Source organism: Empidonax traillii, unplaced genomic scaffold (genome assembly GCF_003031625.1).
Source record: "Empidonax traillii isolate 1590-97213 ecotype Southwest subspecies unplaced genomic scaffold, ASM303162v1 scaffold247:size2371522, whole genome shotgun sequence".
In the NCBI taxonomy this organism is placed as follows: domain Eukaryota; kingdom Metazoa; phylum Chordata; class Aves; order Passeriformes; family Tyrannidae; genus Empidonax; species Empidonax traillii.
Window position 1 is genome coordinate 2,277,411 of NW_020955440.1, and position 16,251 is coordinate 2,293,661.

Consider the following 16,251-nt stretch of genomic DNA (forward strand, 5'->3'; position numbering starts at 1 on the left):
TGCATAAGGAAGGAACTCAAGAACTAAATGTGGAACATGAGAGCCTAAGGAAAAAGGACAAGGTTTACACACCAAGCCTTAAGGAAAGAATGCTGGAAGTCTCTCCAGGTCACAATGGCAAACTAGTTCAGTAATAAAGAAAACCTCAAAGATATCAATGACTGACTCTGATCAGCAACTTTTCCTGGGAGCTATTTGACAAGTATTTAGGGGCTGATCAAATTACTAATACACATTTCTGCCCCAAACCAGGTACAATCAATACAGCAACATCAGCACACTGTCAGTATTCTTAATTGGCATTTAACACTGGGACCTTTAAAAAGCCTTCCTTGTTTTATTGCACATCTATAAAACAATGCTATTTGCACCTAACAGATAATCTGTGTTTTTCTCAGCAGCTGATAAAATTAGTTGTCCAAGTACCATTGTTAGATTTCAGGCAAAACTCACTATATAATGTTTCTAGGCTAATAAATAATAATTACTAAATTGTTCACCAATTTGACAGCAAGGTCTGACAGTAAATTGTTTGAATTATAAGGTCTGAAAGAGTTTGGCATCCATGTTGGAAACACTTCTCATAACACAAAATATATTGGTACTATGCAGTATTGATATTGGAAAAAAAAGCATCATGATAACCATTAGAGACAGAGACAGACTAGGGACCTCTGCATGAGGTTTCCCAAACAGCAATCCTCTCTCCACACTGATTTCAGTTCACTGATGTTTTAGAGAAAGAAAAAAAAACCTACCAGCTGGAAGGGACTTCAGCTCATGGAGGCCAAAAAAGCCCTCCCACAGCATCTTAGACTTCTAGTCCCAGGACAACGCTTCCAGTGTATCAACAGGTTCTTCCACCCACTCCCCATGCCTGTGCTGGTTTACAAGTAAACCAGCAGGAGAAATGAACTCAACTTGAGATATTACAGAGTTACAATTTAATAGTAATTATTATTAACTTAATAATAATTATTAAGTCAGAGTTACAATTTACTAAAAAGATTACCATAAAGACAATGATACAGAGAAAACTAGTTTTAACCCCCAAGGACTGAAGGATAACCCAGCACCCAGGGATAAGAACAGAGCAGTGTTCATTAGCTCCTGTGCTGAACACCACGTGGGCCTCCTGGGTGCAAAATAAAAGGAAAGGAAAACCTGTTGGTTCAGATGATGGTCCCAATTCTGTTAAGGTAATGATTGCAGTCCTGTGGAGAGTGGCAGTTCCAGTCCTGTCAGAGTTCTGGTCCTCCTCTCGATCTCATGAGTAGTACCAGAAGTCCTCAAAAAAGTTTATAGATGCTCAATTTGAGGTGGGAATGCCCAGGACAGGGAGTTTCACTATGTGTGATTTAACTCTGTGAATGATGGGATATTTTTTGAATCTTTGCTGGTCTAGGTGGTGCAGCTGCCTATAACGCCAGTCCAGTATGGCCCATTAGCAGAGATGACCCCTCAGGCTGGGTGTGAAAGTGCAATGCCTCCCTGGAGGGGAGCTATCACAGCTGAGTCATTGGTGTGAACACAAAGAAACACTCCCCTGTCTCCCGGTTCTTTAACCCCAGCTGGTAGCCTGGGGTGTTAGGTGTGCCCTGGGAAGCTGCTGCAAACAATCCATTTATTAACAGTCCATCAGAAATGGCACAGAGTGTGTAGAATACACAGTTTTGTTTATATCCACATAATGATAAACTGGTCTCAGCCCCTGTAACTAGGACAATGCCCTACAGGTATATTGCACATGCACGAACATCCCAACCTCTGCTGGTAAGAGGGCTCATCGGCTCATCAGCCGAAATAGAAAGAGGAAAGCAACTTAAATATATCCTTTCTTGCTTCAATTGTCAAAATGGACAGGCCACATCCTTCTTCCCCAGACCAGGGACTTAGCAATGCAGAACAGTGCTGAGTCACACCACAGACAGCGGTGTACAACAGAACAAGCTGCCAGCATTATACAGTGGTAACAGTTTCAAAGTACTAATGCCACAGTAATATCTAAGCTTTCATTATCATGACTCTCCGTATACAGAGAATCACGTGGGCAGAATTTTCTCCTTTAACCAGTTTTTCTCATTATTTAAGTTCAATACAGAAAACACAAAAATACCACCACCTGCATTATGTACAATAACAGCTGTAATCACTGCTGTCTGTATTCTTTATTATCAGCAGAATAAAACTGATGTATTTATTATTGGAAAGAGCATGTATGATAAGAGAATGTTGTTTCAACATTTACTGTCATAGACACCTTTAACAGCCCTATAAGCTACACCGCTTTTAAAAGGGGAAGTTATGATCAACAAGCTTGCCCTAAATTAAGACCTATCCTAATTTCATGCTGTGCACACTCAATACTACTTGAATCCCTACCACATCCTTCGCTTCAAAAGGGCAGAAACAAGAGAACATAGAGCAGTTAGCATCTGTAACTTTGTCACTACTTGAGGTAGTAGAGTTCTCTACTGTTTATGAACATGCAGGTGCCTCTGCAAAGCAGAAACCATAACAGCAACACTAGAAATTAGACCCCGACACATATTTTTCACCTGTCTTCAATCTGCACTTGGTGTAGAAGTACTGGAGAGACCAATCTGCCACATTTCCTGGGATGAACTGCAATTTGCCTAGCAAGAACTCAGATCGAGCAGGTGGCTCCACAAGCTAGTGGAACTGCATCTGTGAGAAGTAAATTAAACCACGAACATCAGCACTGTTTTGTGGGACCTGATACACACACACCAAAATAAACATTAGGCTTTAAAAGTTATGCTTTTATTTAGACATCTTAAAAGCAAGTTCAAGGCAATTACCAGTGCATATTTCCAACTTCATCTCAACATCCCATACTCAATCACACAGTGATTCAGACAAAAAGTTTCACAAATTACAACAGATCTGTCCAGAAAGATCAGACCCACCTGGTAAGATACAAGTGCTGGATGCATAAACAGACCCTTATGAGCAAGAGGAGCATTGCTGCAGTTCTTACCAGAATGTTCAGCCTCCAGTTATTTGTACCTCACCAACCCTCCGAGCCAAAGGGACACACAAAAAAGCGGTTGCCTGCATACACACACCCTCTATAGCATCCAAACCTCTTCTTAGCTAATATATCATGCAGCAAAGGGTTCCACAGTATAACCACCTTTTTACTAAGAACTTATTATTAGAGCCTGCTAGTCTACAGCTGCTATTTCTACCAAAATAAAAACTAAGCACAACAGCTCAAAAATAGGCAAGACCCTCCTTAGCTTCTCCAGATTGCTCATGTCTTCTGTTCTTTCTTCTTCTGTCAGGTAATTTCATACCTGCCTCCATCATCTGATGAGGCTTGGGAGCAGGACCAGGGGAAAGAGCAAAGCACACAACATTGCAAATGTATACTTGCAGTGTACTGGAGCAGTGGCATAACAGCATTTTTCTTTTCCCAGGATTCACTTGTTTTCAACTACTGTACAAGAAAACTGTTCTAACAGAACCCCAAATATCCCTCAAATTGCAAGTCTTAGAGGCAATCCATCTCATAGCCCACAGTAGGTCTGCATTAAATAGGATTTCCAAATCTACCATTCATTTACAACCAATTTTACTTGTTATGACCCAACTTACTCCAGAAAAGTGAAGTATCTCTACATGTTTGCAGGTGGCCTTCACTTTTTGTGCCATGAATAGTTCAGTACAATTAAACTCCTCTTGCTATTCAGTGCTTGTTCTGTTCCATATAATCACTGCCAATTAGGAAAAAAAAACAGCACAAAGGGACTTAACTCTGAAAAATCATCATTTTTTAAATGAAAATTCCTGTATGAAAGTCCAGAGGGAAGAAACAACCAGCATCATTCCACAGAAGTCTGCTTTACGAGCCTTTCATGATGACCTTCACAAACTCCTTTTGAAAAATTAAAACAGGAATATTTACTTAGGATAAAGTCTTCTCCAAATCAGACTCCCTCAAATGACTGACAAATGTGAAGTCTGATCTTTCCTTATGAAAGTCTTACTAACTATAATCATTAGTCTGTTATCTATTCTCCACAACTCTGTCATATTAGAAGAATGCAGCTGGCCGGCATCCTCACCACCTCTCTTGAAAGTCCTTATCAAGGAAATGGCCTGCACTTTTCCTAGGCTGCCTGTCGGTAGCAGCACAGGAAACAACCACATCACTAATCAGTCTTACAAGTTACACCAAGAAGACATTACCTGACTGCTCCACACTCCTCTCCATAAAGGAAGGCACCTTTAATGACTTCAAACACCCATTACTCCAGTGGTGGATTACAATGGTTACCTCAGATATGCTATTCATTTCATTTGGGAGGTACTAATTAGCAGAACAACATACCTCCAAAATTATGGAGTCTAATAGTTCTGTAACTCCCTCACATCATTACTAGGAGATTGATTACTCTCATGGTTATAATCCATTATTATTTAATTAAATAAAATCTTAAAGCTTTTAGAATTCTACAACTAAGAATTAACTTCTATAAACACTTGTATATTTATATTTTATCAAATAATAAATTTCCCAAGATTATTGAAGAAGTTGGGGAACAAAAAGGACATTACAGAGAAGTTAAACAAGTCTTCAGATAGGGTACTTTAAATAACTCCTAAGATTTCCTCACCCCTCATGGAAAATACATGAACTATGCAGCAACAAATCACTGCTTCAAAGGGATATACTTGCAAACTTTTTGTGTTTTATTACTTAAGTCAGCTGCAATTAAAATAGCAAACCTTATTTGATTCAACTACAAGGTGTGGAACTCACTGAGAAATCAAAGGATTAGTTATTTACAGTCATTAAACTATACCCAGTTATATCAGACATGAAACAAACATCAGGTAAGACCTTATACTGTGCGTTACTGGGCAGACACCAATAGCTATTAGAAGACACAAAGTGTTCCTTAAAAATGAAACAATTCGGCAAGTAAGCCATGAAAGTATTACAAGAAACCCAAGGCTTTCCCCTAAAGCACTTATAAAGACTGCTAACTGTACTCTATCCAGAAAGAGCCGATTTGATTCCATAAAGCCAATGTTTAAACTAACTCTAAGATGACATACAGTTTACGATCTGGATTCTAGGATGAAGGCGGGGGGGATAAAAAAAAATCAAAGCAGCTTAAATAGAAACATACTCTCAAGGCAAACCTACAAATCTATTTTAAATACACAAAATAGAAGATCTGACTAAGCTTACTCGAAGTAAACACCAAATACACATTACCAAACTTCAACCTTAACAAGAAACATTTCTATGTTACCACGAGTATGTGTTTTAGATTTTATCTGCCCCATTAACTAAAAAAAATCATCTGAGCTAAAGTCTGATTTTAGATGGCAAGAAACACCAGCATTCCTGTATTAATTCTTGTTTATGATGCCTTTCTCTTTCTATGACGGGGAGCAGTTTCAAACACTTCATCCATGCTTTCTCTGAGAGAAGTTGAAGATAAAAGCTTGAAGCTGCTCATCCCCTTCCTCCCAAATAACATCACACCTGCAAGCACCATCAGATCTTCCAGGGCAAGAGCAACTAGTCTGAGGAAGTGTCTGCAGAAGAGTCTTTGTCCAAGCCTAAGAAACAAAACAGACTTGGAAGTCAGGACAGCAAAAGAAACGAGCTCTAGCACTACCTTACAGTACTCCTGAACAAACAGAGCTATTACCTATGCTACAGTTCCTATTACTTCCCTTATCACACAACTTCTAGTTTTAAGTCAGCTTGTTCAAGCATTGCCAAGCATGCATGCACACAAATTGATGTGGCTTAGAGACTATTTACTCAGCTTCTTGAGCAGACTTCACAGCTTGCTCTGAACTCCAAGAGGCCACAATAGTCAGAGCAGCTCTGTCAGCTTGGTTTGCAGTTATGTGGGCATCTTGTTCAGACTGTTGATAACCTGTCTCACATGTTACATACACACACCAAGTCACTCACTCCAAAGTATTTCTCATGCTCTCCAAATGAGTTTCCCATTTCACAACTGCTAACTCTCTGCAGAGCATTCATAAAAATACTTGAGTCTTAATATATGAGTACAGTTTCCTTGCATCTGTTCCATTTCATTAAATCATTACACGTTTGTAAGGTCTTATTATACAACCGCCCACATAATCCCCCCAAATGCCCCCCACTTCTGAAATTACTAGGGATGCTATGGGTATTTTAAGTATTCTGGCAGTGCCAAAGTAAGCAAAAGCTGGATCAGTTCAAGAGCCTTTAGCACGACAAGCTATACTACTACATTAAAATACTGAGACATGTCAAGCAGCCAAAGGGTTCTCTTTTTACTGTGTAGACATTAATATTCCAGAAAGAGAGTGCATCATGAAAAAGAGCTAGCTAGAAGTAATAAGAAGTTAAGTTTTAAGAAACAACAATATATGAAGAGCCAAGCCAACAGTTTTGTGATTAACACTTCAGGAACTGTGACTTGACACTACACAGCACCAGGTAAAGCCTTCTGAAAGCTTTGAAAAGCAAGTAAACTTCTGTATCCACTGAAGTTTTATGAATTCCTCTTCTCCTTGCCTAAGCACTAATTCACAAGTTTTATCCACTTCTTAATGCAAAAAAGATAATAAAAAAAAGTATGCCTAAATTATGATCTCCCAAAAAGCCCTTCCATGGTTCAATTGAAAAAACTTTACAAGTGACTGCTACTGTGAACTTGTTCGCTACTAGTGAGAATAATCACTGAACAGTTCTAATATTAGTAATTTATTTTTAGCAGAGAGAAAGAGGAGTGCTAGAATGACTTACTAAGATGCATACCATAAGCATGCAGTAAGCAACAAATCCCCATTAAGAACCATTAAGTTTTTTAAAATCCGCACACTATCCAAAGCAGGTAAAAGAAAACAGCTCTGAAGCACCTGCTGAAATGCACCGGCTCCATACAGCGTACACAGGCTTACACACTGTTTTGAGTTCAGCTTCCTGAAGCCAAAATGCTTACCTCTCAATCACAAAGTTATTGAAAAGAGCTAAACCAATTCAGAGATAAATCAAGAAATTTGTGCCCGCCAACAAGATTACTTAGTGTGCTGCACAGACGTCCTCTGCCTGCAGACTGGCAAACTGACACAAAACACCTCAATTTTGTTGAGACCACAACTCCATTACTATCACACTGACAAGTTCATGAAAAGGGGAGTGTGTTACCTCGTCTGGTGGTTGTGTTTTCTTCTGGGGAGGGGGGAACAAGGGCTTTTTCTTTACGTAAAGTATTAGCATTATCAAGGATATAGCGATTGAGTACAAGCTTACAGCTAAAGTGAGCTCCTCCTTTAAAGTTCTCTCACAAATACTCAACGTCCTCTAGACTACGAAGCCTCAAAGAGCTCAAGTTGCCCAGCACATAAAAGTTAAGTCTTCCAAAGGATGTACAGAACCAGGAAAACTTCAATCCGCCAGACGTCTTCAACTACACTCGAGATTGCTGAGCGAGCGTTAAATCGCTTTAACCTGGTCCCTTACACTAAAACCAATGCTCTTGCGGGAAATAAAGCACCGATGTAGATCAGCTCAGCAACAGCAAAGCCCTGCTACGCGCGCCCCGTGCTTCGCGGTCTCCTCCTTGCCCGCTCCGCGGGCGGGAGCGGCGGCGCAGCCCCGGCTCGCCCCGCACTCGGGCGGCGGGCGGGGCGGGAGGCGCCCGGCGGCCCCGGGGAGGTGCTGGCTCCCCTCCTCCTTCCCGCCCGCGGGCCACACCAGCCCTTCCCGGCCCCCGACACGAGCAGGGGGGGACTCGCCCGGCCTGCTCGGCGGGCCCCAGACAAAGGAAGGAAGGAAGCGGGGACGGACCGGGACGAGGAGCCGCCGGCAGCCCGGCCCCCCCCACGGGGCGAGCGCGGCCGCCGCATCCGTGTTCGCTCAGCCGGGGCCAACTCCGGCGGCGGCGAGCGCAGTGACCCGGAGGGCACCGAGCGAGGCCGGCGTACGGCAGGGAGGAGGAGGGAGAAGCGGCGACGGGAGGAGAGAGGAGCGGCGCCGGGGGGCTCACCAAGATCCGCTTGAAGAGGTTGCTCTCCTTGGGCGGCAGCGGCACGGACGGCATGGCGCGGGCGGCCGCGGGGCAGGCACGGCTGGCAGGGGTGGGGGCGGCCGGGCGGCGGGCGGTACCAGGGGCGGGAGGACAGGGGAAGCGGGGAAGGAACACCCCAAACTCGGCGGGGCGGCGGCGGCTCCTGCCCGAGCGGCGGCGGCTCTTTAACTCATAGCCCTGCGCCTCCCGCCCGCCCTCCCTCCCCGCCGGCTCCCCCGGGCCCCTCTGCGCAGCTGCCGCGGCGGCCTCGCCGCCCGCCTGACGCTGCAAAATGGCCGCCGGGGTCCCCTCGGCGCAGGCGCACTGCCGCTTCCCCCTCACGGGCACTCCCTCCTCCCCCCTCCGCCCGCCCGGCCCCGGGGCAGGGAGCGAGGATTCCCTCCGTGATTCCCGGCGCGTCGGCGAGAGCGCTCCGGTGGCGGCGCTTGGACGGCTGCCTCGGGGAGCTAGGCTGCCCGGACGCCTGCGAGGCGGTGTTGGGGGGGAGCGAAGCGTCTGCTAACGGCGGGGCTCGGGGAGGCTCTGCGGGCTTGGTGTTGCCCTGGCTGGTGTTTGAGGAAACCAGAGGAAAGTTAAGCAGTCAGACTCTGAGCAAGGTGGGGCGTCATTAATGCATTTTCAGCGGTTGGTTATGTAAAACCTCCCGGCACCGTCCCGCATGCATGGAACACCGGCGTTTGTTCATCGCTTGGCTCTTCTGAAAATACGTTTCTCTTCTTGTTGTTCCCAAAATTCGTCCTTAAAAAACAAAACGAAACCCCCACAAAACAAAAAAACAAAGAAACAACCCACAAAAAACATCAGCAACCAGGAACACTAAAACCACATGGCCTGGAAGGAAAAGTGGTTAAACTGTCCAAGTTACAACCAATTAAAAAGACCATCTTACAGGTGAAAAAAAAAACCCCGACGGCTTCAATGAAAATCTCTGTTTATGTAATTACCCTTTAAAAATATTAATTATATTTTGGTATTTTTAAAAAGTATTTCAGTTCTGTAATAATATGGTTATCCTACTACAGTCCCAAATTATGAACTCCACAGATACCTGCAGTAAAGCAAGGGTGCAGAAAACAGGATATCACAAGAGCCAATTAGAAAAACTGTGTACTTAATATATTTAATTTGGTTCACAATAAGCAGATGACTGTGACTGAGGACACTGAGCAGCATGTCCTTGACTTGACACAAGCCTTGCTGAAGCTGATGACATGGTAGCTGCTTTCCTTTCAGGCTAAAGGAGGGAACAAGAGAGTAGACAATTTCTTGGAAGAGAGTAACCTGGATGTCAGCTTAACTTAAGAACTACTAATTAGGGAAAAAAAAAAAAAAAAAGAAGAGAGGTATGTTTAGGAAAGCTCCAGAGATGAATATAGCAAAGGTGTGGAGAATATAAAGCATATGCTTTCCTACAGTTCTTCTTAGTTGAACATTAGCTTATGACCACTGTTTTTTGCGAATGGTAGTTGGTTTTCATGGTGTTTTGTTAATCTGTCTAGATATATGATCTGTAATAAGGAATATCTTTATTGTATTTATTTCTCACTTTTTTTATTCTGGCATGCTTTTAAATGATGTCAGTCACCTGGGTTACTGAGAGCAATAAGTGTATTTTCCACACTCAGTACCCAATTCTCTCTTCTTTCTACTGTATGGTATAGTAGTGTTGTACTGGGTCTGATTTTTACAAAGCAGGGGAATTGTTGACAGGGACGGCCAACTTGGCTTTGCCCTGGAGCATCATTTTGAGAGCCTGTTTGTACCGTGGCATGTCTTCAGCATTTTTTATAACTAGCTGAAGCCTTGAATTTATGAACTCTAGTTTCTACCTTAGCAAAAGGCATGCTTTTGCCTCTGGCTGGGTTGAGTGATAAACAGATGCATCACTGAGATGGGTCCGGCAAATATTATGCTAGGAGGACCTTTGGTCTGAAGCAGTAAGGCTGTTCTTGACAGTTAAAGGGCTCTGTTTCCCCGCTAGTCCAAACACTGGAAAGAATGCTGCCCGAAAACAGGCAAATTGCAAATAAAAGGCAGGGGTTCAATTTGCATTTAGATGTGTCCGTATTAGAAGTCTGTGTTAAAAGCAGCAAGAAAAGAAAAGCGGGGAGGCAATAAAAGGAACGTTTGTAGACTAGCCGAGAGAGAATAAACAAAGAAATGAGCTTTGTAGGGAGGCAGAGCTCCAGTTGAAAGTGAGGTTTGGGAGCGCAGTCAAGAAAACTTCTTGTCATTTAATCCCACTGTGCTGGGCAAAACAAAGCTCTTGCTACAGGCTTTTTTAATAAACAGTACTGTATTCAAGACGCGTATGATTCTGTCACCGGTTTTTTCTTCAAGCAGAAGGAATTCAGAAGTCTGTTGACATCTGTTTGAGCTGAAAGGGGGAAGCCATATTAAAGTGATCTATACATTGTAACAAGATTGTGATTTTTTTTTTTTCCCCCCCCTGTAGCTCAGTTTACTCCGTGCCCTGTAGAAGTTGTGGCAAAGTGCTTGCACACTGTTAAACTCAGCTAGGGCCCCCTGATCGAAAAAGGGCCTTTGTTTAGGCATGGACCTGCCTTCAAGCCAAGCATGTTGTAAAAGCCTGGAGCCTGTTCTGTCTGATGAGCCATTTCTCTGCCTCCAGTTTCTAAAGCAATTGACAGGTTGAGATTGCCAGGTTTTAAAGTACAGGACTGCCATCTCTGTCCGAAAACCCTGAAGACCGGCTGTCTTCCTGCTGTCACCCTTCCCTTCTGCCTCTGATTGCCCTGGAGGCTGCCATGGTTGCTGAGGAAGGCAGTGGCACCCTGCCCCAAGCAGCCCATGCTCCATAATCCTGGTCCTCACCAGCTGCTGCATCAGTTACGCAGGTTTTAAGGCATGAAAACAAACTGTGAGGGGTGTGGAAGCACAGACAGCAATATGGTTTTCCATCCCTCATGTTCTGTTCCTATATTGCAGTCTAAAAGCATACACTAAACTTAGGGAATGAGTGAATCTTACATGTCCAGCCCTTGTCTTGGCTGTGTGGTATCCCTGTGTGATCTGCTGTCTGATGGGAGAGGAGGGGCGTGGGAGTTTGTTATGGTTTCTATTTTCACAGCTAGCTTGAAGAACAAGACACAATAAAAATCGAACCATGATCACATTTAATCAGAGGTTTTAATGCAAGAACCATTACTGGCTGGAGTAGAAGCTGATTTGATTTTACTTGGCCTACCCTATTCTTTTAAAACCAATTTTGAAGCATGTGGTCTGCTTGCAGTTTCATGTTCTTATTAGGTTCTTGGTTGTCCTCCCACAGATTACCTTCCCAAGATTCCTGAGTGTCTAACTGCATATTTGATACTTACCAATGCAAGTGTAATTTTATTATTTCATTTCACTGAGTCCCAAAAGTCATAGTGAAAGATGAGTGAGGCACAGTGGGGATGGCATCTGGCTGATGGCATCTCTCATGGCACAGCAGTGCAGGCTCGGGCCCGGGGAAACAATTTGGAGGTTTCAGGGTGCTGTTTGCTGTGGCCCTTTTGTAGATTGGACCAGCTCCAGGGTGGGTCCTGTTCTCTGAAAAAGCCTGTACCTCCGCCTGCCTTGCCTTCTGTCCCAGTGGGTGGAGCAGACCCTGTCCTCAGGTCTAAGCAAGCAGTTAGCTGTCATTCATGCTCTCGGTTTTGATCCAGATCCTCCCAATCGACCAGTCTCAGTTTTCAGTCTTTTGGAATATTTACCACACCAAACCCGAGTGATGTTTTACGTGCCAAACCCCAAAGTTTTGCCCTTTTTTATTTTTTAATTTTATTTTTAGATCTTGTTGAATGTCAGTAGCTGGGAAGATTTTCTTAAGTGATTTTAGGTAAACAAAACTCAATGCTACTGAAGTATTTTTAAGATTTTAATTAGGGACGTAGTTGTATAATCTGTTTAATATTATCTAATAAAATGTAGATATACATAGTGTGTTTTGAAACATACATTATTAGGAAACTGCAGCCTACTAGCACAGTGATAATCGGAATGGTTAAGTTCATTAATATTTTGTAACCAGTGTTTGTCTTTAGTATCATAGTAATAATTCATTTTAAATAGAATAGTGAGCTTTGACATAAAGTGGAAATTAATTTTATTTTATTCAGACTTCTGTGAAATGAATCTTTTAATAACCGAATTTGAAACAATGATGATTTTCAGGCCACGTTTGGGGAAAATACATGAAATGACGTGTGTGTAATTTGATCTGACTCTTGCCATTCCTCCCAAAGGTGTTGCTGAAGTCACAGTGTGTTACTGTGCAGCTCTGAGGAAGGTACCGAAAACGAAGACCTGTTTTTAAGGTCACATTCCCCACTTTTTGTTTTTATTTTATTTTTTTTATTTCGGGGCTTGCGTTTCCCGCAGCAGAGCAGACGCTGCCTCTCCCGCTGGCAGGGCTCGGGCGATGCCCGCAGACGCCGGTCCCGCCGTGCGGCGGGGGGCCGGCCGGCCGGCAGCACGCCGGGAACCCTGGTTTCCCGGAGGCATGCTGGGACTGGGAGTTCTCCCGCTCCACTTCCCGTCTGACATGGCCTCGCGTGCGGAGGCAGGATCGGAGCGGCGCCCCTGTGTGCGGACGGTGAGTGCCGGAGCTCCGGGCGGCTCCGGGGAGCGGAGCCCCCCGCGCTGCCGCCGCCGCCGCCTCCGGGGCTCCCTGCTCTGGCTTGGGCTCCTGGCTCTTCCTGCGGCTCCCTGCTCCTGCCTGCGCTGTCCGACCGTAACCCCTGCAGCGGGGGAGTGCTGCCGGGGGGACGTCCTGCGGGGCGTTCGGGGGGTTAGCTCGGGGTAGCCGTGGTGGGGGGCAGAGGTGTGTGTAAGGCGGACTCGGGGGCGCGGCCTCCAGCTGGCCCTGGTTCAGTCTGTGTGCACTGAAGCGCATCCTGCTGCGTATTCCTCTCTGCCTCAGTACAGCTGTGTGCAGTTACTAGCATCTTTGATTGCTAGAAACGCTTTTTATAACCTCTTAAAGCGTTCACGATGTTGACAACTCTTTCCTGTCTAGGAAATTACAATTTCATAAGTTATTATTATTTTAATGAGACAATTACAGTTGTCACTTTTGCTTACCGGTTTTGATTTGTGATGTGCACAAGGTAATTTTGTGGAGTAAAAAAGTTATTAAAATCTGTTTTGGAAAGCATTTAATAGGTCGTCTACTGCTCATAGCTCTATAAAAGCTTTGTGTGTGCTTATTTCTGCACAAACGTCATGCGGCAACATCTGTCTGAGAAGAAGATACCAGTTTTATTTAGCATAGCGAAATTATTTTGAAATTTCCAACTTCATTGAGGGTCTGTGTCATGCCATTACTCAGTTTTTTTTAGGCATTTCAAATAAAAATTTTAATTTCTGGGTCCTCAGGCAAAGCAATACTATGCATCTATTATTATTTGAGTACATTGCTTTTTAATTACACTGGTAAAAATTAGTTAGATGGTTATAATTAATACATTTACTGAATTAATTAAAATTAAATGTAACATTAGTATTGTAAAACTGAGTTAATGATGGTTAGCACTTGACCAGACAGCAGTGGGCCATACTATCCTGGAGCAATTCCAATATCATCAGCAGAGTTAGTCTTTTGGAACTGAGTCCACTCATGCCCCTGAGCAGCTAAATCCAGGATTGTAGATAATGAGCACAGTTTTTGCCTTTTGCTGTGTTCAAGTGAAGGGAACAGGATCTCTGCTACAGCTGGTTTTAGTCACTAGAGCAATCCATGAGGGGTATAATTGGCTTTCCATACATTAGAGCAGTCCTGAAATTACCACTGTGGATTCCATAGCAGCTGCTGGCTGGGGAATCTGGGAAAGTGCAGAAGTAGAATAAATGTCTTTATCTCCTTCTGTAGACAGTAAAACAGGCATCCTGGCAAGCAAGGTGCAGTACTTCTGGGTTTGCTGCATATTGCTCTTTCTTCATTGTGGACAAATGATGAAAGTAAACAGGCGAGAATAATGGGTGAGTTGAGTAGGCAGAGTGTCACAGTAATGTGTTAATAAAAAGCCTGAAGATGCACAGAAGGTCTTGTCACTGATGAGTAAAACATAATTGTGTCAGGAAACTGAAATGTATGTTCCAAGGAAATCCTGCTGCAAAAATGTTCATGCTCTTATTTTCTCTGAGTCCAATTCTTTGTAAAAATCAGCAGGCAGATAGGACTGTGGCAATGGCAGAGTTATTAGGGAGCACTTGTTTGTTAAATCTTTTCTGTGTGATTAGTTCTAGAATATGGACAATCTCAATTTAATCTTCCCAGTAGACCCTTGTGCTCCAATATAAACTTTTAGAGCACAGTAGTAATTCATAGCATAGTTTGCAATGTTGATGATACAAAAGGAAGAGGAAAAGATCTTTTCTAGAGCAGTAGTGATGCTAAGGGGAGCATGTGTCCTGAAAAACTGTAGGCCAAGTGTCACAGAAAAATACACAAGTTATATTTCAGAGTACCCACTTCTTACTTTTTGTACAGAAAATATGATGTCACTTACATGTAAATATATCATGGTAAGGAGCATATGGGGGAAATAAAGCACTATTCCTGTTCTGCATATATGGCAGAGTGATTTCTTGCAAGTGTGTTGCAGTCCTATTGACTAATCTGTTGTGTGGTCAGCTACTAATGTCCTCCTGTTATGGTGGTGGATATACCTTGGCACGTAATCCTGGACCTTTCATACATTCTGTATATAGAATTCTTTACCTCTAGTATAGATTTGTCTTCTCGGCAACATTTTTCTTTGGCCAGTAAGGCATGAAATGGTTGGATTTTTCCGATGAGACATATGGCAAAATGAAGCTGTTGTCTGTAAAGCCACATCCACAGTAGCTTTTCCAGCATAAATAAACCATTTGAGGAGGTGAGAGAAGAGACCTTTTCCAATCCTAAGTCAGTACAATGGTGTTGGTAAGAGTTTAAACTAGGACTAAAACAGGAATAGTTTTGTCCATGACAGTTGCGTTTGTGTTGGTGTAGTCACAACTAGGATTTGGGCTTGACAAAGCTCTTGCATTTGTTTGTTGTTGTGTTGGTTTTTTTTTTTTCAGTAGAATGCTTTCTTTTTCTAGATAATGACACTGTCTACTTTTAATTTCAGGTGGTGGGAAAATAAGAAACAAAATGAAACCTTTCCAAAGGGTCTGTCTGTTCAAGAGCCTGCTTGTCAATTGCTACTGTCACAGTCAGTTTCACAGCTGTCTTCTCCCTCCCGTTGCAAAGAAGATAGGCTGTGTGGTGGGGCTGCACAATCATGGATTTTGGAGGCCAGAGTCTTTATTGGACACAGCTAGATTCACTCTGTCTTTTAACAGTCGGCATAGGAAAATCCATCAGGATTCTCAAGCTTTGTGGAAGCATGAGGCTGTGCAGAAGTATCTGGAGACTTTAAGCAAGGAATACCAGCAGGTTAGTCATCTGTTAAAGGCAGACTCATTGAATGACTTTGAGCAAAGAACCCTGAGGAGAAGATATGCAGATCTGTCCCCCATTGCAGCTGCATTTCAAGGAATCAAAGAAGCTGAAAAAGAAGTTCAAGAGTTAGAAGCTATGTGCAGAGGTAAGGAGAACAGTTTCAAAACAGTAATTGTTTCAAAACAGTAACTGTGTTTGTGATAAACTTCAATTGCCCAGCCTTTGAGGAAAGCTTGTGAATAAGTTCAGCCAGCCCTGGAACACGCTCTGGTCCTTCCTGTTCCTGGGTTTTTTGCATCCAGCCACATCCTTCCCTTTTTCATCTTGCTTCACTTTAGTTTGTGGTCTTAATACAGTCAATTTAGGAGAGTAGGGATCGTCTGGAACCTTACAGTCATCTGTCTAACAGAAATGACTAGAAAGTGTTTGTATTAAGGTTATTTTTTTGGTAAAACTGAAAGCAGTTTGAACTGAAGCAAAGTATTTACTGAGCCTGAAACATCTGATAGATGCAGACCTCATCTGTCTTATTTAAAATGGGAGTCCATCTGGCTAGTTCATTGATATTTATTGAGCAAATTACATGAACTTTCATTAGGCTCTGAACTGTCAGCTTCCAATTTAAGTGGCAAAAGCTACTATTTCTTTGAAAATATTTGGGGAGTCCTTTAAGGAATAAATCTGATGGTTGTCTAAGAAGCTGTTGCATTTCAATACTCTGCTACAATAGAAGTTGGAGTA

At 43.2% G+C, this 16,251-nt stretch overlaps 2 protein-coding genes across 8 annotated transcripts in view; one reads left to right on the forward strand and one right to left on the reverse strand.

The window, feature by feature from the left end:
- The window catches only part of NAA16 (N(alpha)-acetyltransferase 16, NatA auxiliary subunit), a 69,739-nt gene extending 61,339 nt beyond the window's left edge, over positions 1–8,400 (reverse strand). For 3 of the 4 annotated variants that reach the window (XR_003571757.1, XM_027888850.1, XM_027888851.1), the window contains exon 1: positions 8,034–8,400. Coding sequence is in view for 3 of the 4 variants with exons in the window: in XM_027888850.1 (XP_027744651.1) it covers positions 8,034–8,087 (54 nt within the window). In the remaining variant the exon portion in view is untranslated. The remainder of the gene's footprint in view (positions 1–8,033) is intronic. The other variant, XM_027888849.1, reaches the window with a different exon arrangement.
- MTRF1 (mitochondrial translation release factor 1) overlaps positions 7,989–16,251 on the forward strand; it is a 19,674-nt gene continuing 11,411 nt past the window's right edge. The window contains exons 1-5 of one of the 4 annotated variants that reach the window (XM_027888852.1): positions 7,989–8,051; positions 11,167–11,313; positions 12,255–12,369; positions 13,951–14,060; positions 15,197–15,655. In XM_027888852.1, coding sequence (XP_027744653.1) covers positions 14,057–14,060; positions 15,197–15,655 — 463 coding nt within the window. In that variant the 5' untranslated portion in view covers positions 7,989–8,051; positions 11,167–11,313; positions 12,255–12,369; positions 13,951–14,056. Of the gene's footprint in view, positions 8,052–11,166; positions 11,314–12,254; positions 12,370–12,611; positions 12,676–13,950; positions 14,061–15,196; positions 15,656–16,251 lie in introns of those variants that run through there. The other 3 variants (XM_027888854.1, XM_027888855.1, XM_027888853.1) reach the window with 3 other exon arrangements.